This window comes from Marasmius oreades, chromosome 4, assembly GCF_018924745.1.
Source record: "Marasmius oreades isolate 03SP1 chromosome 4, whole genome shotgun sequence".
NCBI classification, from domain to species: Eukaryota; Fungi; Basidiomycota; class Agaricomycetes; order Agaricales; family Marasmiaceae; genus Marasmius; species Marasmius oreades.
In genome coordinates this window covers 2,348,413-2,374,137 of record NC_057326.1, presented here as the reverse complement: position 1 = coordinate 2,374,137, position 25,725 = coordinate 2,348,413, and the positions used below count along the sequence as shown (strand labels likewise).

The following is a 25,725-nucleotide window of genomic DNA, read 5'->3' as shown; positions in this document are numbered from 1 at the left end:
TGATTTCGAGCCACTATAATTATAAGTTATACACTGTTCGCAGCTAAATAAGGGCCTTATGGACCTTTTCTTTCGACAGCGGTTCAAACTCTCGTCGTCTTATGTCAACAACCTTTCTTTTTCCTCTTAGGCTCTTTCCATCATCTTTCCATCTCTTTCTCGACGAACAAGACATCCGAAGTCCGAAGTGCTCCTGTTGAAACCTGTCGGACGTAAAGGCACAAACCACTTGTTTGGCACATCAGACTTATCCCGTACCTATAGCTTATTCACTCTTTACTTTCTTGTGTACTTCTACTAGATGATTTTCTCCAAGTTCTTTTAGGTCATCGCGTACTAACGTCTCCTACAGAAATTCAGAGCCGCGTTTGTCGAGAGGTACAAACACGCCAATTTTACCAAAAATTCTGCTCTGTAGAACTGTGTAGTGAATATAGACATTTCAGTTAGCAAATCGGGTGAATTGAAATGCGTGCCGAAGGTTTACGTTTCGGTGCATGCGAAAGTACAACAGAATTTACTTAATTCAGTGCAGAATACAGCAAAAGAGAAAACTGTGCAGAAACGGCACCTAACTACCCGGTAGAAAAGTGTGGTGTAGTGACCTAAATTCAGCTAGAATTTCCTCTGTAGTGAAATGTTTTATTTCAATTGAACCGTAAACTGTAGTGAATGGGTAACTATCGGCTATAATGTCAACTGAGATGAAAGTTCATACATCAGCTAGTGTTTCAAGACGGGCGAAAGATACAGTGAATGAAGATATTTCAACTAAGATGAAATGAAGCTATCGCGTCCCCGCACTGACGCCCCAGCGCTAGCTGCTGCGTTCAAGAGGAAACGCGCAAAGGTATGACTCTAATTTAATAAAGGTGGACTTGGAGGGCAAAATCGGTCATTCTTATCGTACGTCCCGGACAGTCCTTTTCGATGAGACATATTGTAAGAAGTAATACAGACTTCGAAGTCCTGAGCCATCAGTTGCTTCGACACTGGGATTCATGGCAAGTACTTCTGTGAGGTATTGAAGCAATTCGACGATCTCCTTGACGTACACGTTCTTTTCTTCGATGGGAACTTCGTAGATTGACGGACGTAAACTGAGAGCCTTCCTGTACGGTCGGTCGCTGCTGAATGTCATCAACAGAATGAACGAAAAACGAAAATGTATCGAAAACTCACCCCGCCTTCTCCACTTTCCGCTCCTTATCCTCTTGGTTCCCATTGTGGTTCAACCGCTTAGCATCCCTTTTCTCCCTCTGCATCTGATTCAACCTTTTCGCCTTGGCCTTGTCCATATGGTCGTGGTCGTGTCGACTCTATATGGATATAGTTAAAGGTACTAATAGAGAAATCAATGATAAAGTAAAGGGAATATACGTACTTGGCAAGATAGCACCGAACGCCATTGGCGAACAACGACGCGCGTAGCCGTTGTGATGATGGAGGTCAAGGAAGGCTGCTTTGTGTGGCTGCGTTGGCCAAAGGCAGTTTTGTAGCAAAGCCAAACCACATCCCCACACCATGCACAATAACAACGCCCTCCAAGCAGCATACGAGGCTAAGGTCGTTCGACGAATCTCGGATAACGACGGGGAAGGATGGATATATGTTTTAGTAGGGAAGAGGGATTTTGTGAAGGTCGGAAGGACGAATAACCCAAAGCGACGGCTTGCTGAGCATCGATTGCGGTGTAATCTAAATGCCGGAGACCTGGTAGAGGTACACAAAACGAAGATACGTTGGTGTCATCGTACAGGTGAGTTTGCGTTTTCTCGATCATTCACCAATCGTTTTATTCGCTGTTTAGAATCCTTGCTACATACTAGACTCAAGATGGCTGGGTTTCGTGTGTCAGCGGTTGATTGCGATTGTGAATATTGCTCTAGTCTTTGACTGACTATTATTACTAACATTCGAGGCGTTACAGGCGGGGTAGAGCATAGAGAACACTATGAGTGTTCTCCGGATACCGTCGATCAAGCTGTGGGTGAAGTCAAAGCGTTAATCGAGGATATTAGGGACATATGAGAGGATGAACTACTTACTTGTAAACGGAAATGGTTGTAATTTCTTGTAAACCGATGTGCTGGCTTTTGGACGCCATCCCATAAAACAGGCTTCTAGCGATCGAGCGGGTGGTTTACAGTCGACGTCCCAGAATAACTACGAAATGGGCACGTCTGTGCAGCTGTTTTCGCATCTATTTCTTGAAGCCTCTCGTTCACGAAGACGCTGTGTTTGCTGTGAAAAAGGTGATAAGCAGCTGACAGAACATTCAGATGACCTCGGATCAGACCTCAGAGATCTTGGTGAACTTCTTCTGGAGCTCTTTATGTTCCACTACCAGCAAACGCGCGTTCGTCCCGAAGCTGCTCCATCGTTTCGGTATTTTCTTTCACTTTACTTTCTAGAAGCCTGACTCTCTCTGCTCCGCATTGACTGTGGAGGTCACATCAGCTCAATGTCCATTCTCCCAGAAACCAGTTTACCGACCTCGTAGCTCGTTCTCCAGCTCTCGGTTCTCCTTTTTATAGGTCAGCAGTTGTTGCTTGACATCCTCCATGTCCTGTTACAAGGATCATCAGCCCTACTTACGACGTCAGAAACCAAGTTCCTCAATACTCACTGTCTCCGTCGTCTGCAGCTGCGACAACACAAGATCCTTTTCTTGAGCGATACGATTTTGTTCGGCAGCCATACCACGTGTGCGTGCTCGCTCGATCTTCAGATTCTCTTCCAAGCTTGAGATGTTCCGCTTAGCTTTGTCGATTTCCAGAATAAGGTGTCCATTGATAGAGATTAATCCCACATAGAGATGTGCTAAGAGAACAAGGTCGCCTCACCTAAGAAACGTACATGAACACTTTCCTAACGGACTTCGACGTAAATACAAGGTGGTACGGTGGAAACGGATTCCAAGACCGCACCAGACGAACCGTATTCGTACTGATTTTAAAGAGTAGCTGAAACGAATTTGGAGTACTCGATTTGAACTAGGCATGAGTAGAGCTGGGTATCGCAATAGGAAATTTAGAGCTCACCGTATCAGTCAGTCAACAACAACACCTGTTATATCCCTTGTGAATCCTTCTCAACAATCCTATTCAGCAATTAAACAGTGCAAAACGTCGATGAAGGAAGAGCAACTCACTGTAAAGGCCTTTTAGCGATCCGTAATTCCAACAACAAGAAATACAGCAGAAACGAATTCTGACTGTATCGAAGCGACCAGACAAAACAGATTTGCACTGGCAGTAGTCGAGACGTGCTCGTACTGCGTTGGGAGGTGGAGGAGAGGAGAGATGTTTGGCAACTCCGACGCACGTGACCATCGATGAACAATAAAACGCACCCAGCGCCGCGACTTCACTTTTTCCCAGATCTACAGCGGCTTGGCAGCGGCGTATTCCATCGCCCGAACAATGATTAGCGGAACACCTTCCACTTCAACGGTCTAATTCTAATTGCATGCTTAATACCCGTTTGAAAAATATTGTAGTGGTTATCTCAACCTTACTTTTCAGTCCTTATCTACTTATCTTAAACACCAGCGGAACTCAGTCACTATCAATAGGGTTACGATCTGAACTCATATTTGTAATACACTATGAAACAATAGGCATATACACAGCAAAGGCCCTGGTGCCTTCAACAATGAAGCTCGACTAGTCAGGCATGGACCACCTCAACGTTGAGCTGAGGGTGTGTGAAGAATCGACGGCGGTGGGAAATAGTTCGAAGTAGAAATCGACGGCGATGGGAAATAGTTTGGAGAGGGGGGTGAGAAATATCGAGAGTTTTAGACTGAAGAACTTGATAATAATTTGTGTGCTCTGGTTGAGCTCTTATACCTATAGATAAATACTAGAATATTCTTGTACATACTGTATTATGAGTAAGAGTCTGAGTAATAAGGAAATGTAAGGAATGACAGGGAATACTCTAATTTCAAATAGGTGGAGTACGACTCAGCGTACATGACAGTCCACTGGGATCCACAGATTCCGTGACACTCCCCCTCAAGCGCGACACATCCCGAGAAGTCCTACAAGGTGTTCGTGCTTGTTCCGATCTAGTCCCTTTGTGAAAATGTCCGCTGTATTGTCCTCAGTTGCGCAGTAGTTAACTGATACCTGGTTAGAGGTAACTTTCTCGCGTATGAAGTGATACCGAATGTCGATATGTTTGGAACGGGCATGGAATCCAGAGTTCTGTGCAAATGAAATGGTCCCTGCATTATCGACGCAGATCTTGGTGGGATGTTGGGATGGTAGACCGAGTTCCGAGAGCATGGTTCGTAACCATAGACACTCTCTCGTGGCAGCGCTAAGCGCCATGTATTCGGCTTCCATAGTTGAGAGAGCAACTGTTGGCTGTTTCTTCGAGTTCCAAGTTACAGCTCCCCCTACAGACATGGAGACATACCCAGTAACAGATTTTCTGTCATCAACACTGTTCCCCCAGTCAGCATCACTAAAAACCATAAAGTTTTCAGTGTCTGTGTACTTTGATGAATATTTGATGCCAAGATCAAGAGTTCCTTTGAGGTAACGAAGGACTCGTTTGACAGCGGTAAGATGTGCTGGGCCGGGATTGGTATTGAATTGGGAAAGTGTTTGGACAGCAAAGGAAATGTCGGGGCGAGTAGTGATCGCGGCGTAAATTAAAGATCCAATAATATTCTGGTAAATTGATTTAATTTCGGGATAGGACTGATTTTCGGGCAATCTGGAGAGTTTGATATGGGTGTCAATAGGAGTGTGAACAGGGTTGCAGTCTATCATGCTAAACCGTTCGAGAATTCGGGTGAGGTATTGAGTTTGTGTGATGATAATACCATCAGGAGTATGGTGGACTTCAAAACCTAGAAGTTGTCGTAGTCCACCCAGCTTATTGATGGAGAATTCGGAAGCTAGTTGGGTTTCAACCTCGGACATCAATTCATCATTTGATGCGAGAATTGTCATGTCGTCAACGTGGACTGCGACAATGGCTATTCCGGAATTAGTGCGCCGAATGTATACACACTGATCCGAGAGAAGGCGGGTGAATTTGTATTTTTTGAATTGATTGTCCATTGTAAGGTTCCATACTCTTCCGGCTTGTTTCAGGCCATAAAGCGAACATTGTAATTTACATACCCGTGTTGTACCGTCTTCATAACCTTCGGGTTGCATCATGTAAATTTCCTCTTCAAGCTTGCCATTGAGGTATGCCCCTACAACGTCAACAACGTGGATTTTAAGTTGGTAGCGGGCGGCGAGTGCGAGAAGGAGTCTAACGGTTTCAATACGGACAACGGGTGCAAAGGTTTCGTCATAGTCGATGCCGGGGATCTGGGAAAAGCCTTTGGCGACGAGGCGGGCCTTGTACCGGGTGATTTTTCCGGTTTCGTCGCGTTTCACACGAAAGACCCATTTGTTTGATATCGGGGTCCGATCTGCCGGGCATGATGTAAGTAGGTACGTGTTCAATTTTTCAAGCTGTGCGATTTCGGCATCCATGGCGTCTCTCCATTTTGGCCAGTCGGGCCGGGTTTTCGCTTCGGATATGGTAAGCGGTTCATCCGCTAACGGATCAGTGACTGCCGAGAAGGAAAAGGTAGCAAAATCGTCGGCTGTTTGTGCCACTCTTGTTTTCCAGGCATCCGGCTTTTTGGGCGAGCGGGCATCGGGATTATTCAGCAGTCTGTAGTTGACTGGAATATTTTTTGATGCTCGGGGATACAGAGTTCGGGATGGGGCTGGAATTTTCGTGGCAGATGAAGGAGTTGATGGAGTGGTTGGATCAATGGGGAGATTTGATTGTTCGGCAGGTAAGTCTGCACTGTTCTCGCTTGCCGGTAACTCGGGTTCGGAGTTTGTCAAATTTCCGGATGGTGTATGCTCCCCCTCGAGTGCCGGCAACGGATCGTCGATATCGGAGTTTCCCGGGCTTTGATTAGTTGCAAAGATGACGTTACGCGACGTCAAGACTTTGCGAATTTCTGGGTTGTAGTAACGCCAGGCGCGAGAGTCTTCGGATAGACCCATAAAGCGGAAAGGCCGTGACTTTGGGTTAAGTTTCTGGTTTTTGCCGTCTTGTTGGAGTACCCAACATGGCGAACCGAATTCGTACAGTGTGCTAACGTTAGGCTTCTTTCCCCAAAAGGCTTCATCGGGTGTGATGTCACGGTCCAGGCCACGTGTAGGGGAACGGTTTTTGAGGTAAACGGCATAAGCAATAGCTTCCGGCCATAGGAATAGTGGGAGATTGTGTTCGGCTAGCATAGCCCGGGTATGTTCAACAATTGTACGGTTTAATCTTTCGGCGACACCGTTTTGTTGAGGTGAGTGAGGTGCCGTATATTCACACCGTATCCCTTTTTCGGCTAAAAATTGTTTGACCTTGGCAGAGACATATTCTCCGCCGTTATCGAAACGGAAAGCTTTGAGCTTTTTGCCGGTTTGGGTTGTGATGTAAGCCTCGTAGTTACGTATTTTGATATCCGCTTCTGATTTTTCTTTCATAAAATATAGTACGGTGCGACGTGTGGCACCATCAGTGAACGTAATAAAGTAGCGTTCACGTGAAATTCCATTTGTGCGTGATGGTCCCCAAACATCAGTGAAGGTAATTTCCCCGATTTCTGTATATTTTGTTTCTGATTCATTTGGGAAGGGGAAAACATGTTGTTTGGCACGGATGCATGCCTTACACTCAAAAGTGAGTGTACTGTTTGTGTCAACATTCATGCCATTAACCATGCCTTTGTCTTTTAGCAGTTTTACAGACTTTGGCGATATATGTCCAAAGGCACAGTGCCATTCTTTCCAAGAACGGGCAGTAGGGTTGGCAGGGAAGGCAAGTGTGGGAGTTTCCGGGAATGAATCGGATGTGGTACCTTTCGGGGATGGAAAACGAGAATTATTGTGAGTCACTGTGACAACATAGAGATTTCCCACGCGTTTCGCACGGATTACTTCCCGTTGCGTAGTTCCGGAGGAAAATACGGACATGTAGTCATTTGCGCATTTGACAGTAAATCCTGCATGGGTCATACGGCCGAGTGAAATAAGATTGAATGGTGAGTCGGGGACATGTAGGGATCCCCGAAGTGTGACATTGAAGGTACGAGTGCCATTGTGGGTGGCAATGGTAGCATCACCCCTTGCAAGTGCGGGTGACTGTCCAAATCCGGTAACGGAGTTTCCGGGGGTCTCGGTATAAGTGGAGAAATGAATTTTATTACGGATTATGTGACTAGTTGTGCCAGAGTCTATTAACCATGTATCAGGAGGGAGTCTGGAAGTAGGTTCTTGAGCCATAAATGCATAATCAGGCTCAGACTGGGTGGATTGCTCCTCCTGAGTAACATGGGAGCGATTATTTCGGGAGCGGGATTGTTTTGACCGTTCGAAATTTTGCCGCTTCTCTTCGGAGGTAAAAGTTTTGCCAGCGGCTGTGTCTCGGCATTCGTTTTTGACATGTCCGAGGCGACCGCAGCCGTAGCAGGTGACATTGGGTGATTTTCGGCGCTGATTGCCTTTATGGGCTTTGTCTGCCGCGAGTGCAACGTCGTCCGAATTTGGTTTAGCGTCCTTTCGGCGGGACTGCTCTAAAATTCGAGCGATTAACTTTGTGGAGTCGGAGAGTGAGGTTGTGTCGACACCCTGGATGAATGGGTTCCAGGACTCAGGAAGAGAAGTGAGGAGGGTGATTGAAAATTCGTCATCAGTGAGTTTGGAGTCAAGGCTAGCTAGCTGCTGCCTATATCGGGTCATAGTCCGAATGTGTTCCTCGATGTCTTCGCCTTCTTGGCACTGGGCACGGAACAATTTTCGACGTGCCAGTATGATGCCAATGGCGCCTTTAGGCTGGTACATATCGGACAATGCTTTCCACGCTGCGGCTGAGGATGCCGCATCAGAAATATATACAAGGGGTTCGTCGCCAACCCTGAGACGGATGGCAGAAAGAGCTTGGCGGTCCTTCTTCTCCCAAGCTTTGGTCTCTGACTCGGGAAGGTTGGTTGGTTTAGACAATGTGCCGAGAGCATAGTCTTCGAGGCCCATGTCTGTAAGAATATCAAGCATTTTGATTTTCCAGGTGGAGTAGTTCTCGACACCTGAAAGATGCTGGATTCGGTAGGCGCTGGATGTTGCCGAGTCTGATGTAGACATGCTGTAGTGATGATGAAGGATAAGAATAGATGCGAGTAATTTAGTTGGGGCCGGGGCCCATAACCTATCGAGAGTTTTAGACTGAAGAACTTGATAATAATTTGTGTGCTCTGGTTGAGCTCTTATACCTATAGATAAATACTAGAATATTCTTGTACATACTGTATTATGAGTAAGAGTCTGAGTAATAAGGAAATGTAAGGAATGACAGGGAATACTCTAATTTCAAATAGGTGGAGTACGACTCAGCGTACATGACAGTCCACTGGGATCCACAGATTCCGTGACAAGAAATAGTTCAGAACTCATCAGGTTCCAACTTCGCCTTCTTGTTCCAGTGTGTAAAGACATCCATACTATTAGAACAGCCATCAACTTTCCTCTTCCTAATGGAAGGGGGCTCGACGTAGAGTTGCGCTGCCTGCTTCAACTTGAGGTTTTCTGGCATTTTATCCTTCGCATCGCTCGCGTGATTGAAGCAGGCTAGAACATAGTTATGGTCTTTCAAGGAGTTGACGAGCTTGTTGTGGTGCAACCAGGTGTCCCGCATATTGCTAGCCACAGTAAACGCGGCTCGTAATTCTCGCAAGTTTTCCGACCGATCCATCCATGCATGAAAAAACTGCAGTTCGATCTGGTCCACCTCCTCCTGTTCTTTCTTCTCTGGTTCCTCTACATAGCGAATTCGCAGTACCTCCTCCAGGTCAACCAAAAGAGTATGAAGGAACTTGTTGGGAACCTGCAGAGACTTCATAAATTGGTTACTCAACGCCTGACACTTGGATTCTCCACCGTTTGGACGAACATGGGAACCTGAATTGACTTCATCTTCATCGACTTCCTCGACTTCCTCGTACACTTTTCTCAAGTGACGAATCAACTTCCCCGTACCCAGAAAGTGTTTGGTGTACCTCAAGATCTGCCATGAGAGAACGTGAAAGAAGGATTCGAGATCGTCCGCAAGCACATGTAGTGTCGGATCTGTCGCCATAAGCAGCCTTGCCGATATGAATTGCCATGTACCCTGTAATTTAGGTGATTAAAGAAAAGGTTGAAGAAAGAAAAGCGAAACACTCACCGTCCTCTCGTTTTGACGAGCGGTTGTATCACTGACGAACTTAGCTACGTCCCAATCAATGAGAAACCCCTTGCCATCCAACATGATGATGTTCCCGGGACTGATGTCACGATGTATAATGCGAGCCTTTTCGTACGCATCCTTGTGAGCTACAGGGTTGCTTGAGAACCAGGGAATGAGGATGAAGGATGACAACATACCAATTAGAGCGTCGCGGATCACAGATATCATTATCCCAACAGTTTTGCACTTGAGGAGGTCCTCCCCACACTCCATAAAGAGCAGACGACAATGGTAGTGACCTCTCAACTGGTTGAGTGGACTTTCAGAATCAGTGTGATGATAATAGTGAGACTGTGTGGCCTGAAAGTCTTCAGATCCTCTGTAACGGACGTCCCCGGAAGTGACGAGCGTCAAGATGTTGCGTACTCCAGCTGCCTTTAACTTGGAGTATGCAACGGCCTCCCCCAAGACACCTAGTGCAGAGATCCTCCACGTATCCTTCAAGATTCGAACCCCTTCATCTTTGGGATCGTACACTTTGTAACAGCGAGTGCATCGCCCAGTGAGAGAGCTGGTGTTCCTGACAAAAGGTTTGGACCCAATAACCCGTCTCACATTGCGTGTGGTATCGTCATAGATTTCGAAGACGTATAGCGGCTCGTGGGGGAGGTTAAGCCGGTCTCGCGCCAGCTGTTCCGAAGCCCGAATGAGTGCGTCGTCACAATCACCGAGACTGTACACGGAAGTGTCGATGCCACGAACTTTCGGAGTTGCGTACTGGTATAGGTGGAGGAATTTATGCAACCAATAAGACCGTGTATAGTCGAATCGTTCGGTGACAATAGCACCCGATCTATCCCAGCGAATAAGTCGAGCGAAGGTACCTATCACCAGGACGGAGAAGCAATGGGTACGTTGTTGTAGAGCGAGTTGTGCAGTCGCGTACATCGTAATCTGTCCGCGTGTGCCTCGCCCTTGAATTGAACTCGCTTCGAATGTACTCGTACGGTCTGAGAAGGCGTCGTCTGCGGGTCGGACCTTGACCTCAATCATGATTTCGACTTCTTCAAGGTTGACTCGCGCTATTTTCGGAGGTTTTACAGCGTTTTTGGTTTGCTGCTGAGAACCTGTACAGGCCTCCTCTAAAGGAGCTGGTACAGGAGGAGCTTCTTCGGTTTGCTGCTCTAAAGGAGCTGGTACAGAAGGAGCTTCTTTGGTTTGCTGCTGAGAACAGGCCGCCTCTAAACTGGTCGGCTTCTCAGAAGCAGCTTCTGGAATGGTTGGTATCTGACCAACGCGGCGGCGATAAACTGAAATGTCGGGTTTGATCTCCACATCTTGTTTCCCATACGGGACGTGTGCAGGATGCTTATAAGTCTGCCAAAACTCCAATCCAAGGGAGTACGCATCAAAAGCGGCCACCTGCTGAACGTTAGCCGGTGAGGTTGCATAGAAGAACACGGGAACGCACGAGGGTTGGGTACATGTCTATTTCAGCTCCGCATGTTGACATCTTTTCCAACGCATCGTCTGATATCGTGAGCTCTTTAAACTCCATGATACCTTTGGGTACGGGCAGGAAAGTTTCCAGAAATTTATCGGGGCTTAGTTTCATGTACTTTCCGGAGTTTTCGTGTTGGGCTAGCCAGTAGCGATCATCATGCTCGTAATGCAAGGAGGTGCAAGGAACACGAGCGGATGCCGAGTTTCTATAAGGTGTGGACATTCTTGGTGGTGGGCTTGGAGGTCTTAAGTGAGTGGGTCTCAAGTGAGCGGGTCTTCTTAAGGACGACATGTATTACGTGATGTGGCCTACACTCTCACGTGTCAACCGGACCTTCGATGATACCGAGATAGAAACATTGAGCGTGGGAGGCCTACGGAGGCTCGCTTCGCTGCGATATCCCAAAGCTACAGTCAGTTGTAAACTAAGTACTAAATGGGTAACGACGTGCACTGACGCGCTAGTACGTATCCACTTGAAGGTAATACATACTTCTTGCATAATACTCAAGTTGTTCTATTGGTAGAAGGAAGGTTTTAAACTTCTAAAACAGTGCTGAAAGAATTCTAACTATGAAAAAGAGCTTAATTTGAGTGGTGAAATGCGAAATCTCTTAAATTGCGGCGGTCGAACAGAGTTTGCGGACCAGAGAATTTGTTCATGTTTGGTACGCACAACTGACCTCTCGGCCAATGATTGGAAATTTAACTGCTTCTCTGGACCTGCTGCCTCGGGTGTACATATTAGTGAATTTCCGATTCTTATTTACCACAGCGCAGCGGAAATGTGGAAATTACAACCACATCTTATTGCTACTTGTTCTAAGGGCAAAGGTTTTACTGAGTTGTGCTATAATGTGGAAGGTCAAAATTGACCTGTTTTGATTGACGCGCGTAGGCCGCACTTCCTATATCGGGTGGGGTGCCATGAGGTGTTGTTAGTTTTCGCCTTTGTCTTCTCACTGACATATGTATAAGGGCTGATGGTGGTGGGCACATTAGGCGTTGGCTAAGGATTTCTGGAACGGCCACATTCGATATGCGCTGACGTACATAAAATAGACAGGGTATACATGTACGTCGGGTCCTTCGGCATCCTACGGGGTCCAGAGAAGGATTTAAATTCCTAATAATAATAATAATCATATACACAGAGTCCCACGATTACAAAATTGGGTTTATGAGTGGACGTCTCACACACTACGTCAGGCAGGCTATAGTTCTGCGAGTAAGCACACGTAAAAGTTACTGGGGATTTATACGCCACGATCAGAGTCGGAAATGAGGCAGGAAAGCTTAAGGTATTGAAAAGTAAGATTGATACAAGTATGTTCGACCACTAAAGTACCGTTCAAACCAAAATGAGGATGAGCGGTAAGTAGGAATAAGCGTCATGACCGTTTCTACGAGAACATTATATACCTCATTCTGAAAGCTCCATGTCATCCGTCTCACCTTCTGAGGTAGACGCTCCTTGAGCCGCCGCCCAATGATCGAAATGCGGTATCTGCTTCTCATCCACATCAAGATCTTCGAGAGCTAGACGATCCGTCTTCTCCAAACGCCTGAGTAACCGTTTGTGGTAGAACGATTTGGGGAGGCTCTTGATATTCTTGCGTGTGCTTATGATGTTCGAAGAGTCGCGTATGCGGCTGGGACGCACGTTAGAATTTGTTCCCTGAGCTGCTCCTGTAATCCGTTTCACCCTGATCGAGTAGTCAAGGTCCTTCAGGGCATCACCTATGGCACGACGCCGGTAATAGGGAACGCGAGTTTTTAGCGGACGAGTGCCATCGGGCCCGTAAGGCGCCTCCACATCACTATATTCTGATGACTGACCCTCCACGTCAAGTTCCTCGACAACAGCTGAGAGCATCTCCAAGTTCCTCTTTTGCTGGGCTGAATTTCGCGGATCCTTCAGCAGAGAAGCGATGCCTTTCCTACGCTTCTCTAATTTCTGTGAAAGATGTTCTCAGCTGTCTACCTCGATAAGAATTATTAAGAAACACTCACAGCTAGTTTGTACCCGCTTCTCTTGACATCCCGTTCACGTTTCTTTGTGTATTCCGCGCAACGAGCATTAGCTTCGGCGTTGGTCTCGTATCTGGTTCCAGAGGGATGTATACGAGGTCTACCGGCAGACCAAGACTTCTGTGATTGGACGAGGAAGCTGTGGAACCAAGACTCTGCAGCTTCGGTTGTCAAGTAACCCACCAAACCGCGCTCTGCCTGCTTAGCTGGCACCAGGGAAGCCATGTCACGAAAGACACGACGGTTCCAATTCGAGGTCGCGTAGGAGGGCCCGAAGTAAAACCAAAAACGGTTCGGTCCTACAGGACCAGGACCACCTTTGCGGAAATTCTCGATGGTCTCTTCATCGATAGGGGTGTAGCTTTCAAAGCGCGTGAGGTATGGCATCCCCGTACAGCTCGCATAAATATCACGCATTAAGGCCTGAACAAAGCGAAAATAAGCAAGAGTAGGGAGAAATGAAATCGCAACTCACTGCCCATTCACTCGCGTTGGCGTCGCCCAGGTTCTGTTTAGCCTGCTGCTTGACGATGGCCTTGTAGCGAGCGCTTCCCAGCCTGGGGGTGTGCACCTTGCGCTTTTTAGGCTGTGAGTGAGCCTGAGGAGCTGGCGTGGCGGGTTGCGAACCCTGTGGAGGCAGGACGGCGGATTGCCCGTTAAAGTGCGATTGGAAGAACGCTTGAGCAGCCTGGAAAAACAAGTCATGGTCGCTGAGCAAGGAAGGATTTGGCTGTGGTGGGGAAGTGCTGGATGATGTGGAAGATGTAGTAGACGAGGAAGCCCTGGGTGGATTACTGGATGATTGATCAGGTGTCCTTGCTGATGAAGTTCTACTTGGAGTATCGGAGGAAGATGGAACAGGCCCGGTGGAGGGTGTAGGAGCAGCAGTGGGGATTGAGGGTGAAGGCTGTCCATGCAAAGGTGGAGCAGGACCTGCGGGGGTGGAGGATGTGGCAGTTGGAGATGACGAACTTGAAGGTTCGTCAATATCGGCATCTGTGCCATTTATAGGTTCGTCAGGTTGGGGAGATCGCCTTCCTCGACGACGGCGCGAGTTTCTCAGCAACTGAATTTTGTTATTTAACTGCTCCTGTATGTGAAAATCGGCAACGTGTAATGTAGGACAAGAACAATACTACTTACCTGTTCTCGGCGAGCTTCGTTCAACTGATTTTTCTACATATTCAAACAGGTTAGGGAGATTCCATATGGGACTACAAACCTACATACAAACATATTCACTTCTTCGCACTAGTGAGGCGTATTGGTAAAATCGGACAGTAGAAGTAAGCAAAGACTGACCAATAGGAAGTTTTCTCTTTCGCGTTCGTTCAAGAAACTGTTAGCCTATGAAGAATGAATATCCTGAAAGTCAAGCAGTGAGGAAAGCCCGCACCGCTTCGGTGATTTCCTTCCCGTGCTGGTAGAAATCGTGTGCCTGTTGGGCCTGCAGAAACGAGATGAATGGGGGAAAAAGAACAGATACGATAGATACTTACGGCCCGGTCCTTCTCGCTCTGAGCTGCACTAACCAAAAGCTCCAACCTTTCCTTTTCGAGAGCCTATGAATGATATCAATATAGCTCAAGGGCAGAAAGAGAAATTGATAGAGTACCAATTGTTTGATTGTGCTGTCCTGATACGTGAATTTGGATTGCAACTGGACGAGATGCTGAATGATGATGTTATTAGGCACAAATTGGCGATGAGTAGGACGAAGATTTACCTCATGTCCAAGGCTCTGAAGTCCTGTCTGAAGTGACCTGAGTCGATGACTGAAGGAACGGCAATGTAAAGAACACCTACCTGTTCCAACATCTTCTCCGCCAATTCGAGATCACTTTGATGGAGACGCTCACGGTTTTTGAACTTTTCATTTTCTTTTTTAAGGACAGCAATGTTCTGTTCCAGTTTCCTCCTTTCCTTGCGCTCCTGATAAACTAGTGAGTGTCATTGAAGGGATAGCGGGAGAGAGAATTACCTTATCGATTTCGCTCTGGTTAGGACCAGGGAGACAATGCCTTTGCCTATCGCGTTGAGAATCCAAGTCGGTACTGGGGGCTTTGCGTTTGCCTTTCGTATCCGAAGGATCGGCTGTCTCAACGATCGACAGTTCCATCGCAACGATCGACATTTCTTGTTCCTCCTCCCCCTCCTCCTCCAGTGTCCGGTTCTGACCAGGTTTTCCGTCATCCACTGGCATCGCGCTAGGGAGAGTTACGTCGAGGCTAAGTACCATCTCGTTGTCTGGGTTGGTGTTCGAAGGCGCTTCGGTGGATGTAGATGCCATGATGGAATTTGCGTCGATAAAGGTATGGTGTAGGTAGGTTTTTGAAACCGTCAAGGCTCTAGATGATGAAGATTGGAGAAAAAGGAGTGTGGAAGGATCGTAGTCTCGATTTCCGGGCACCAGGCCTAGGGAGGTAAAACTATGAAGAAAGTGAATCGAGATAACTTTTTATAGGATAAACTGAGGCGCACCTACACCCACCCGGCCTTCCATACAGTGCAGTCTCTCCGAACAAAAAGACATTAAAACAATAAGCAAAAAGAACTCCCACACCATCGGCTGGAAGGCCGGTCCATCACAAATCCACCTGCATGCTCTATTGTTCGAAAAACGGAGTCAATAGCAGAAAGCTTCGGGCTCATCTTCCATTTCCCTTCCTTGCCTTTCGTCATATTTATGTCTCGATCTCGAGGTAAGGACTTGATTGCTTTTATTAAGAGTAAGATATATCATAGAGTATGATCGACCAGCGTATGAAATATAAGATAGATATTTATAGAAACATAAGTCGATTGAGCTTTCTGCGACGATTGTCTTGGAACCGCGCAAGATGTGGGGCAAATCTAAGAGAGGGACGTCAGGCAGGCACTGAAGAGCGGAAGAGAAAACCCCATACCTTTTGGCGAGAAGTCGGGCTCTCCTTATATCACCTTTCCTCAGGTTGACAACATTGTAAACGTTTCGCTTCCCAACTCTCATTATTATGAGGTCCCCTCGTATGGCTAGATTTTCGTTCATAGGAAGTCTTTTGTGGCGCTGAAAAAAAACCCGAAATCGTGCCCCGTTGAGAAAGACGTCACAATCGTGCACAAAGGGCTGTGGAATCGGCCAGTGTCCCAAACGATGCTCTACCATGGGCATACGAGGTGCATCTTGACGTTGGGCGGGTTTTGAAGACACCGTGGCTACCCCAATTGTCTTGATCGTGTCAGATGGAGAGATTCGGACACCTCTTATGGGGAACATGTAAGAGGCCTAGTGAAGATTCAGTTAGATGGAAGGTCTCTCGGAGAGATAGACAAACGCACGTCAATGAGGTCGGGGTATTGTATTCTAGTCATGATTATCGTGTCGTTCGGATAAAGGAGTGGAGAGCAGCCAGCTGCAGATGCAAATTCGTAAAAGAGGGTGTTGGGATGAGCTGAAAAGACGCGGCTGGGAACGAATCAAGGAGAGTTAATAAACTCTTCTTCGACCGATGAAAACACAATAGCGGATTCAACCATTTAAATTTGGAGAAAGGATCGTTAACGCAACCTGACATAGGTAAAGCGGGAATCGGGGGTGACCTGCTTCGACGGTTAAAAGACAATAGCCAGGTTCAACCATTTGGAGAAATAACGTTAACGCGCAACTTGAAGCGCGAACTGTGACTCGAGCGGGCCCTGAGGCATGTAGGCGGCCATGAGACTCGTTGACGCGATTGGCGCATCCAGTCTGATGGCATGAAACGAGATATTTAAGTCCCAATTATTCTTTCAAAACAGCTATACCCGTTCAAAGAACAAATAACATAGAACTAATGTGGTCGATGGCATATGGAAATATAATGACAAAGGAATGTGTGGTTCGTCTCAAACGGTCTCCGGTTCCTTGCCCTTGGAACGCTTTTCAGCCTTAACCCGCGTGTCCTTCTGATTCTTGAGAGTTTCCCTGAGAAGAAGTACTGGGCCCCAGTGGTCCTGTTGGTTTTTGAGTGATGGCACAGCATCTTCGATCTGGGACGAATAAGGTCTATTAACAGGAGGAGGTATGCATAAAATCGCTAGATAAGGTACCTCTTTCACAGCTTGCTCACGAGCAGAAGGTACCTGCTCACTCAAACATTTCTTGACATCGAGCTTATGTTTGATGATAGCATTCTTTGCAATTTTCTGTAGGTATTTATGAGCTACATTTGTGCACGCGTATGATGGCAATGGAATCGAGACATACCCGCCAAGCTTCCTGCTGAGTCCTGTGCCAGCCAACATTGTTGACCCTCAACTCCCCTTCACGAGGTGGAGGAGTAAGAACAACGTTTGCTCGTAATGGTGCCGAATGTTGGTCAATTGGCGTCAAGGGTGAACCGGGCACCTCGGGGGTGGTAGAGTTGGACGAAGTCGCAGATGGTTCTATGATGATCGGGTGGGGTCTTTCACGTCTAGCGTGAGCGTAAGGATGGTACAGAGCCCTCTCAGGAAGAGTACGGTGGATGGGAAGCGGCCGTGTTGCACGCCGGGGAATAGGAGTCTTGTACAGAGGGATCACTTTAGGACGAGGTGCAGTCCTGGGCGAGGAAAACGTAGAAGACGGAGTAGAGAACTTTGGTTGTGGAAAAGACATGAGTTCGTGAAGGTCGTGCACCAGTGCAAGAGAGTGGAAGGAGGGAAAGTTGGATTGTCTGGACGAAAACGACGCCTGCATTTAGCTCGAATCCGAAAGGAGATCGAATCTCGATTTGACAATAAAGGTACTTCTACCACATGTTTTCAATTCAGCGCCCTCATATGACCAACTCCGAAACCAGCCCGAATAACAATAACGATCCGGAAGAGAAACCCTCATAAGATTACGCCGTGCTCATCTCAAACATAACCCTCATGCAAAACGACATGCCAACTATCAGCAAGAACAGAAACTTCAAATTGCGCGCTTTGCTGCAAGGTCACACAGGATCGGTTGCCTGTCTTGCCGCCCACCCGCTGGGAACTCTCTTAGCGTCAGGAGGTGAGTTGACTCGTTAAGAGACTTGGGGGCATGCGATTGAAAACACCAATGCAGGTGAGAAGGGGACACAAATATGGGATTTGCGAAATGGAGAGCAGCTTAACTCGCCAACGAATGGTGCTGAGCGTGGGGCGACGTTGGCGATAACATTCATCACTCGTACAGACGACACTGATGACGGACTCGCTTTTGGGACGGATGATGGTTGGCTAAGTATATGGAGGAGAAGGGGAAACAACGATGTGAGTCGACGATCGTAAAGCCTTGGCAAAAGATGATTGAGTTCCTCCTCAGTTTGCAGAAGTGTACTGCAACCGCCTTGAAGGCGGGAAGGATGGCCAAGAAATTTCTGCAATGGCCTACGACATCAAATCTTGCCAGCTGGTAGTGGCACATCGTTCAGAAAAAATACACCGCTTCGTGATCGACGCCGAGATGCAACCAACAAAGATATGTTCCGTCCGAATCGCGAATCACTATCCACAAGCGGTTGCTTTCGGTCAAACTGCGGCACGAGGACCTGAAATCTGGTCTTTCGGAAGAGACGATGGCAAAATGTAAGCATGTGCCACTTAACCAACTTGGAAGGACTCACCATAATACCCCTTCACAGCCATGTCCTTGATGAGGAAGGAAAGATAGTGAAGACGAAGACCACGGGAGTTGTGATGTGAGTGCGGAATAATTACTGCGTATGGTTTCGTTGACTGCTGGTGCCAGAGGACATGCTGCCATCCACGTTAGAGACGACACCTTCATCGTCAACGACGTCTCTCAAGGCGTAGGTCTGTATAAGCTGTCAAGTACAGACAGAATCAAGACGTTCGAAGTGTCGACTGACAAACTGCTACCGAGGAATGTTTGTTTCCACGAAGACGGGAGCACCATAGTCATCGGTAGTGATAACGGAAGGGTCTACGTCTTTGATAGACGTACAGGAGAGGTCGGCGACATCATAGACATTGGCGTGCATGAATGGACGCAATCCCTGGCGGTATGTTGTGACTTTTCTGAGTGGTACGGGCATTAAGCATGCAATTAGACCGTTGAAGTGGAAGGTGTTCCGCTAATCATTGTAGGAGATTCGGGTGATCATGCAGGGAACACACCGCTGCAGATCTGGGAGAAAGTGAAAGTGAAGGTTCCTGCATCGGACGAGGGAGGCGGAAGGAAAGTTGGTGGGGGATTCAACTGGTTGCAATTCATTTGCATCCTACTGTCCATTCTCTTCGTGTTAGAGAACGTGCTGGTGAGTGCCATGTAACTGCCCTTCTAGTAGGTCCTGGAACGATGTTCCCAGCATATCCCGATTTTGGATTGGTCTCGCGAACTATTCAGTACTGGACGAGAAGTTAAGGTACGAGGGAACCGTGCTATTATTCTGCGTGGGTAGAATGTATGTCAGATGTATTCCGGTCTGTAGTAACGAAGTTTTCTTTACCCATGTGAAAGAATCGGGAGTCCTTGATCATAAGGAGCGAATCCTAGATGTGATAGATTCACGCGAGACGAACTCGCAGTGATTTCCAGTTAATGAGGAGATTTTGCTATCCTAATAAGTAGATCGCTTGCGGTAAACCAAGGACGACTTACCTTCGGTACTGAAAATTAGGCAACAGTCCATGAGTGTGATATTGTAGCTACACCATCTTGGGCATAATGGGGAGCACCCAGATCGAATCTGAGATACTATATACCATTCGAAACGACATTCGGGATGGTTTGCGACGATGCATATGAAGGAGAGAGCCCAGGGCAAGCGAAGGGCTGGTCGGACACAAACAAACGTAAACCTAACACAACTAGGGCTTTTCAATTCTAAATTAAGCGACCTGGCTGAGTTTGAAATACCCAATTTGACGCGTTGGGTTCGACTTGGCTGAGTTTGAATTACATGATTGAGGTCGGTTCAAAGTTACTACTGCGTCAGACTCAATTTCCCTTTATCACACCTCCCAATCTTCCCTCATCTTCCCCAACATCCCCTCCCTAACACCAATCCAGCCGCTATCTGCTACGCGCAGTTAACAGCTCTTTGTAAATTGCTTCGTGCAATCACTCCTCTGGGTACTCGAACTCGCTTCGGTATTCCTCATCCGCATCAGCCGTAGAAACGCGTCCCCGTACGTTGTCTCATGAACGACCTTGCAATTTGATGCATACCCTGATTTTCTTTACTGTGACGCGTTCTTAGCCAAACGAGCCCAAGGTGTGCTACTTCAAACCTTTCTTGGAACAATCTAACATGATCGGTCACAGATGAACACTACACCAAAGCCCTTGTTTTCGCTGAAGGAAATAACACAACAACCTGAAATATTGGTATCGTTCGCAAAGCCCGGGTCTCGTACGTGTTTGTGCTCCTCCATTCTCATCCGGCACTGATCCGTACCCTCAGCCGTAAAGTCGTTCGACGGGCTCTGCGGAAACCACATTGGAGAGGTGTTAGTTACTTCGCCTAACATGAACGTCCTTTATACACCCCCGCTGAACGAATGTCGTGTTCGCATGAGAAAACATAGACACTTTGGCTACGATGATCCCCTGTTCTTCCCTCAGCCTTTCTCTCGACCAGCTGCACATCTTGCAGTGATTCGCGTACCACAACCACATACAACGCATCCCTTCTCCGTCGCTTGGATGGTCCCTGATGAAAGCCATTTTGTCGCGAGTGATGACACATTCTGTGCTGGGTTCGGAGTCCTCCAGAACCACATTCGCTCGAAGCTGGTTGATTTGAGCAAGTCCGTAATCGATAGCCTTCCGGAGAATCGCATGGAAGATAGTTATATGCGACCAGGCCTTGAACAGCTTCGCAGGCTTCTGGATCGACTGGAACTGGCTGCGCCCAAAGATGAGGTTTTCCTCCGTTTTAGCTGCACTCAGCGTCATATTCTGGAACTGGATGCACGTGGCCGATGGGTTTCGGGGTTCCGAGATAAGTTTGGGGCAGCTGCGCGTCACCGTGTGGATAAAATGGATCTCGCAGGCGAGAAAATCATGGGCGCCTTTACAGACGACTTGGACGACCTAGAAAGCCTCTTCCAGAGTAATATACCAGTTTGGTTCGTTCGCCGTTTAACTCGTGCTGGAGAAGCTCGAATCGATAAGTTGGGAAATTTCATCTATCCCTTCCCGGACGGCACAATTCGATTGCACAGCGACTTCGTTATCGATCTTTCCGACGCAACGCCATCACATCGAGTGGTTTTTACAGGTCTAGCCCGAAATCCCGAACGATACATTGCGATGGCTAACTATATTGCCTCCCTTTTTGAGTATCCTTCAGTTTTAGGGACTACACAACCTCGGAGCTCGACTTCGCTGCAGAAAGCAGCCTTGCCTCTCACTCCGGGCATGCCCATCAGGCATCCGTCACAAGCCTCTAAAGCTCGATCAACACCCTGTAAGTGACGCAAAAGCGGCTTTATTGCTTTCATTCTCATTCTCTACAGACCCGAAAGGCAAAGGTGGCAGAGCAAAGCAGCCCAACACGGCCAACAACTCCTTCCTCACTCCTTCCAGTCCTCTTATGCCATCGTCAATCGAAGCCTGGAAGGTCTCTTTGGAGGATATGTCCGGGCACAACCAATCTCTCCCTGCGCCTGATGGTGTAAGTCGAGGTTACGCTCTTCCACCCCCAGACATGTTCATTACAACCGGTAATGAACTAACGGTCATCATCCTCTTTCGCAACTGGCTCAAGCTCAGGAAGATCTTTGTCTATCGCCTCTCGTCGAGCGGAGACCGTTTTTCTAAGAAGCAATGGAGGCAGATGCTCACCTTGGATGAGGGTAAGGAAATACGGGCCGATACTCGCACAGGACAACAAAAACTTGAAACACAGAAGCTATTACAGGAGATAATGGGCAAGTGTGTGTTCGAGATCAAGAATTTTGCATCGGCTCTGGTTAAATGGAGAAATCACGCACTGGATGGAACTAAGATGCCTCCTAAAGAGGTTGCGAGGGAGATCCTCTGGGAACTTTACGAGCTGAATTTCCGTCAAGATTTGGTTGCTTTGGACGACCAATTGGATGAGAGCGGGATGTCAAGAACGGACAGGTGCGCTGTGGTTGAGGCTTGCTGGATTGGAATGAGAGATCATGCCGACCTCGCTAAAGCCAATGACGGATTTGGCTCCTTAGAACCACAGAGACGCATGAAGGTGCTCAAGGGGCTACATCGACTGATGACTACATGGCAAGGAGCGAAACCCGCCGTCCTTTTGAGTCGATTTCCAGAGGACTCTGACAGTCATAACTTGAAAACTCAGCTAGATCGAATTGAGCGGGACCTCGCATATCATTATAGTAGATCTTTTCTTGAAGTGTTTGGTCGTGCAGCGTCAATTCCTTACAGATTACCTAGAGCCAGGGTATTTTCATAATGATTCTTGCATACATTTCTTGTATCATCGCTGACCTGCAACTTGGATGTCCATGTACTTACCCTCTATCTACCTATTTGTTTATAATAATCTTGTACTATGCTTTTGTCCACAACAGTTACACAATAGAAAGAAATTTGACCGATGGTAGCATCAAATGGTCACGTGCGTCGGAGTTCAAAAGGAACGCTTCCCATTAGCACCTAATAATTGTCTCTCCCTCTCAACGCAGTACGAGTCCCTCTCAACGCAGTCCCTCTCAACGTAGTACGAGTATGTCTCGACTGCTACCAGTACAAATTCGTTTTGTCTGGTCCCTTCGATGCAGTCAGAATTCGTTTCTGCCGTATTTCTTTCTGTCGGATCACGGATCGCCAATAGGATTGTTGAGGAGGATTCACAAGGGATATAACAGGTGCTGTTGAGCCTTACTGATATGGTGAGCTCTGAACCCCCCATTGCGATACCCAGCTTTACTCATACCTAGTTCAAATCGAGCACTCCGAATTCGTTTCGGCTACTCTTTAAAATCAGTACGAATACGCTTCGTCAGGCACGATCTTGGAATCCGTTTCCACCGTAACACCTTGTATTCACATCGAAGCCCGTTAGGAAAGTGTTCATGTACATCTCTTAGGTGAGACGACCTTGTTCTCTTAGCACATCTCTACGCGGGATTAATCTCTGTTAATGGATACCTTATTCTCAGGAAACGAAAACACATAGGTCTTGAACGCCATCTCCATTCCAGAACAAACTTTGATCACCATATACCCAATTGGATGAAGGCTCCAAATCCTCTATATAACAGCAAAAACCTCTCTCAGTACCCCAACAATGGTCCGCTCGCTTTTGGAAGCAATTCAAGCGTTTAACGAGCTGCCTAAACCTCCTGTGAATCCCTTTCATTCTCAATTATTTGACATTTGCTGATGCACCGTAGGACTTTTCAGGTTCATACACATCGCAGGCTGCTGCCTTTGTGGAAGTGAGTTACTGTTGTTTGCCTTCTCTCGCAGCTAATGATCCAGCAGCCCAATTCCCCATCCGTTTCTGAGCTCGCAGTGCAACTCCAGTCTCCCCAGTCGCGAGAAGAATACGTGATGCCCGGGTCGTTCACTTCCAGTTCCACTACTGCGGACGCTCCTTCCACACCAGATAAACACACACCAACTGACACTACCGTTGATGCAATTTCCAGGAAGTTGGCTGACCTACATGTGGTGAGTTGGTTCTTTCGGCGAGTTGCATGAATGACTCATGTTGCTGTTCAGGACGAGTCCGGATGGTTCTTCAGTCCAAAAACTTCTGCGATCAGGTTTGCGCTGAAGAGGCATTCCTTCCCGAATCTACCCGGCCGTATCTTTTCAACGCAGGCAAGTTTCGCCTTCCATTTTGCTTCGCATTCTCTGACTGTACTTTTCAGATAACTTGTATGACTCGAAAATAGCGAAGATGGACCAAATTAATCAAGTCCTCATTCTCCTCGCCGTCATTTGTCACATGGTCGTTGGCTTATCCGTCACCCAGACCAATTTCATGGTCGGTGTTGCGGTCATGCTGGTCAAGCTCGGCATGTCAACTACAGGATCTGCGGCGAGCAGTTGCTCACCTGCGTTCACATATTCTCAGATCGAAATCATTGCGGACATGCCTACCTCACTCACCAACGCTCTCAGAAAGTTCAATGTTGAAGGAAACTTCCATTTATATGCCACCTGTCCCTCATGCTCTTTCACCAACAGAGCTCGACCGCTGGCAAAGGAGGGTACGTACGATCTTCCCGAAACCTGTGACAATGACATCGTTGGCGAGTCCGGCATTTTTAAATGTGGTGTGCAGCTCTTGAAAACTCGAGCTGACGGTACAAAGCATCCAATTAAACCTTACCTGGTCAGCTCTTTCAACGACTATCTTGCACGATGCCTCTCCGATTCCACATACCTGCAACAGTCGCTTCAGGCAACAGACGCGACATTCAGAGCCATAAAGCGGGGAGAAAAGCTGACTCATATGCAGGATGTATTCGATGCTGAGTTCACTAGGAGTTTCAAGGGGCCCGACGGAAGTCTCTTTGTCGATCGAGGTGATAAAATTCGCCTTGGATTCTCTTTTCATGTGGACTTCCTCAACCCAAACGGCGTAAGACATCGGGGAGCCACCGAATCTATCGGTGTTATATCTTGCGCCAATCTTGCACTCGATCCCTCCATTCGCTACCTCCCGGAGTATATGTTCGTCAGTATTATACCGGGCCCCAACGAACCGTCGTACGATGAGATTGATCACTTCGTTCGGCCAGTAGTTGAGCAATTCGTCAAAGCATGGAGGCCAGGTGTCAAGGTCTCTTGTACCACTGACCCGCAGTCGATTGAAACCGGGGCAGTGGTGGAAGCCGGTATCCTTTTGTCTGTCAACGACCTTCCTGCTGCTCGCAAGGTTGCCGGTTTGCAGGGGCCAATGTCGGCATTGATATGTAGTATCTGCCAATTACGAGGAAGGGGTCAAGTATTCAGCACAGACCATTCTCAATGGATTCCGCGGGACCCACAGGAGCTTCGTAGTCGAGCCAAACAGTGGAAGGAGGCAAAGACCATCAAAGAGAGGGAGAATATCTTCGATACACACGGTGTTCGTTGGTCATCCCTCTGGTTACTTGATTATTGGGACCCCACTCGAATGCTTGTTGTTGACGCAATGCACTGCATTCTTGAAGGTCTCGTCCATTATCATTGCTGCCATGTTCTACGCCTGGATGCACATGCTCCTGAAATCACTGGCGACGGCTTCAAGTATGCCTTTGACAGACAGTGGATTGAGTACGATAACTCTTTTGAGCGCGCCGGATTCAAAGTCGAGGAGAAGCATATTCAATCGGTAGGGAAAATTCACCAAACACTATCCCTCGCACTTGAAGGCGATAAGTCATCAACGCTGGATCAAGTGTGGACGCGGTTGGATAATCAAAGCTACTTGGATTCGCTGCAGTTTGTCGTCCATACCCTCAATATACCACTGACCTTGGATGGTTTACACGAAGAAATCTCGACTCTTTACACACATCGTGCGAAGAAGAAATCGAACTCTAGGTCACCTAAGGAGTTGAATTTTTACTCTCAGAAGCCGAGTCGGAAGAATCATTTTATCGCTCTACTGTTGAATTGGGTGAGTTCTTCATTAATCTAAAGGATGAATGATTCCTTATCTGTCCTTCTTATGCCAGAGATTAAGCCAACCCTTCAAATGGAATTCCTCCCTCACCAAGACAGGCTCCCCCGAAACCCTCTTACACATCCAGTGTGTGATACGGGAGACCGTAACTCCTTCTTGGCTCGATTCCGTTCCCAAGAACTACGGCAAATTGAAAGCCGGAACCATCAAAGCGGATGAGTGGCGATAATGGGCGAAGAATACCACTCAAGAGTTAACCTAATATCAGAGCTACGGGAGTAGCACCAACACCAAATCAACCCAAAAACTAGTAAACCTCCGTGTAGAGTCTATCAATAACTCTACACACCAGGAAAGATTGCAAGGGTGGACTGCTTGGCAAAGG

The 25,725-nt window shown here is 47.4% G+C and overlaps 7 protein-coding genes across 7 annotated transcripts; 2 read left to right on the top strand and 5 right to left on the bottom strand.

Moving 5' to 3' along the window:
• Positions 1 to 901: 901 nt before the first annotated feature.
• Positions 902 to 1,298, bottom strand: E1B28_007554 (uncharacterized protein; the record flags this gene model as incomplete). The annotated part of the gene is made up of 2 exons (XM_043152302.1): positions 902 to 1,130; positions 1,183 to 1,298. The coding sequence occupies 2 exons, from the start codon at positions 1,296 to 1,298 to the stop codon at positions 902 to 904; spliced, it is 345 nt and encodes a 114-aa protein (XP_043010388.1).
• Positions 1,299 to 2,410: 1,112 nt separating this feature from the next.
• On the bottom strand, positions 2,411 to 2,701 carry E1B28_007553 (uncharacterized protein; the record flags this gene model as incomplete). Its single annotated transcript, XM_043152301.1, has 3 exons — positions 2,411 to 2,442; positions 2,497 to 2,569; positions 2,630 to 2,701. The coding sequence occupies 3 exons, from the start codon at positions 2,699 to 2,701 to the stop codon at positions 2,411 to 2,413; spliced, it is 177 nt and encodes a 58-aa protein (XP_043010387.1).
• Positions 2,702 to 8,463: 5,762 nt separating this feature from the next.
• On the bottom strand, positions 8,464 to 10,972 carry E1B28_007552 (uncharacterized protein; the record flags this gene model as incomplete). The annotated part of the gene is made up of 4 exons (XM_043152300.1): positions 8,464 to 9,189; positions 9,244 to 9,392; positions 9,444 to 10,668; positions 10,718 to 10,972. 4 exons carry the CDS (start codon positions 10,970 to 10,972, stop codon positions 8,464 to 8,466), a joined length of 2,355 nt encoding a protein of 784 aa, XP_043010386.1.
• A 1,200-nt stretch (positions 10,973 to 12,172) lies between these two features.
• E1B28_007551 (uncharacterized protein) lies at positions 12,173 to 15,283 on the bottom strand (the record flags this gene model as incomplete). The annotated part of the gene is made up of 13 exons (XM_043152299.1): positions 12,173 to 12,706; positions 12,763 to 13,203; positions 13,256 to 13,870; positions 13,924 to 13,956; positions 14,011 to 14,031; positions 14,083 to 14,127; positions 14,177 to 14,227; positions 14,280 to 14,342; positions 14,396 to 14,452; positions 14,507 to 14,533; positions 14,587 to 14,712; positions 14,762 to 15,195; positions 15,262 to 15,283. The coding sequence occupies 13 exons, from the start codon at positions 15,281 to 15,283 to the stop codon at positions 12,173 to 12,175; spliced, it is 2,469 nt and encodes an 822-aa protein (XP_043010385.1).
• A 1,361-nt stretch (positions 15,284 to 16,644) lies between these two features.
• Positions 16,645 to 17,476, bottom strand: E1B28_007550 (uncharacterized protein; the record flags this gene model as incomplete). Its single annotated transcript, XM_043152298.1, has 2 exons — positions 16,645 to 16,944; positions 17,006 to 17,476. The coding sequence occupies 2 exons, from the start codon at positions 17,474 to 17,476 to the stop codon at positions 16,645 to 16,647; spliced, it is 771 nt and encodes a 256-aa protein (XP_043010384.1).
• Positions 17,477 to 17,652: 176 nt separating this feature from the next.
• Positions 17,653 to 19,043, top strand: E1B28_007549 (uncharacterized protein; the record flags this gene model as incomplete). Its single annotated transcript, XM_043152297.1, has 6 exons — positions 17,653 to 17,779; positions 17,834 to 18,021; positions 18,074 to 18,336; positions 18,393 to 18,449; positions 18,500 to 18,773; positions 18,822 to 19,043. The coding sequence occupies 6 exons, from the start codon at positions 17,653 to 17,655 to the stop codon at positions 19,041 to 19,043; spliced, it is 1,131 nt and encodes a 376-aa protein (XP_043010383.1).
• Positions 19,044 to 20,038: 995 nt separating this feature from the next.
• On the top strand, positions 20,039 to 22,169 carry E1B28_007548 (uncharacterized protein; the record flags this gene model as incomplete). The annotated part of the gene is made up of 3 exons (XM_043152296.1): positions 20,039 to 20,126; positions 20,178 to 21,185; positions 21,235 to 22,169. The coding sequence occupies 3 exons, from the start codon at positions 20,039 to 20,041 to the stop codon at positions 22,167 to 22,169; spliced, it is 2,031 nt and encodes a 676-aa protein (XP_043010382.1).
• Positions 22,170 to 25,725: the final 3,556 nt, after the last annotated feature.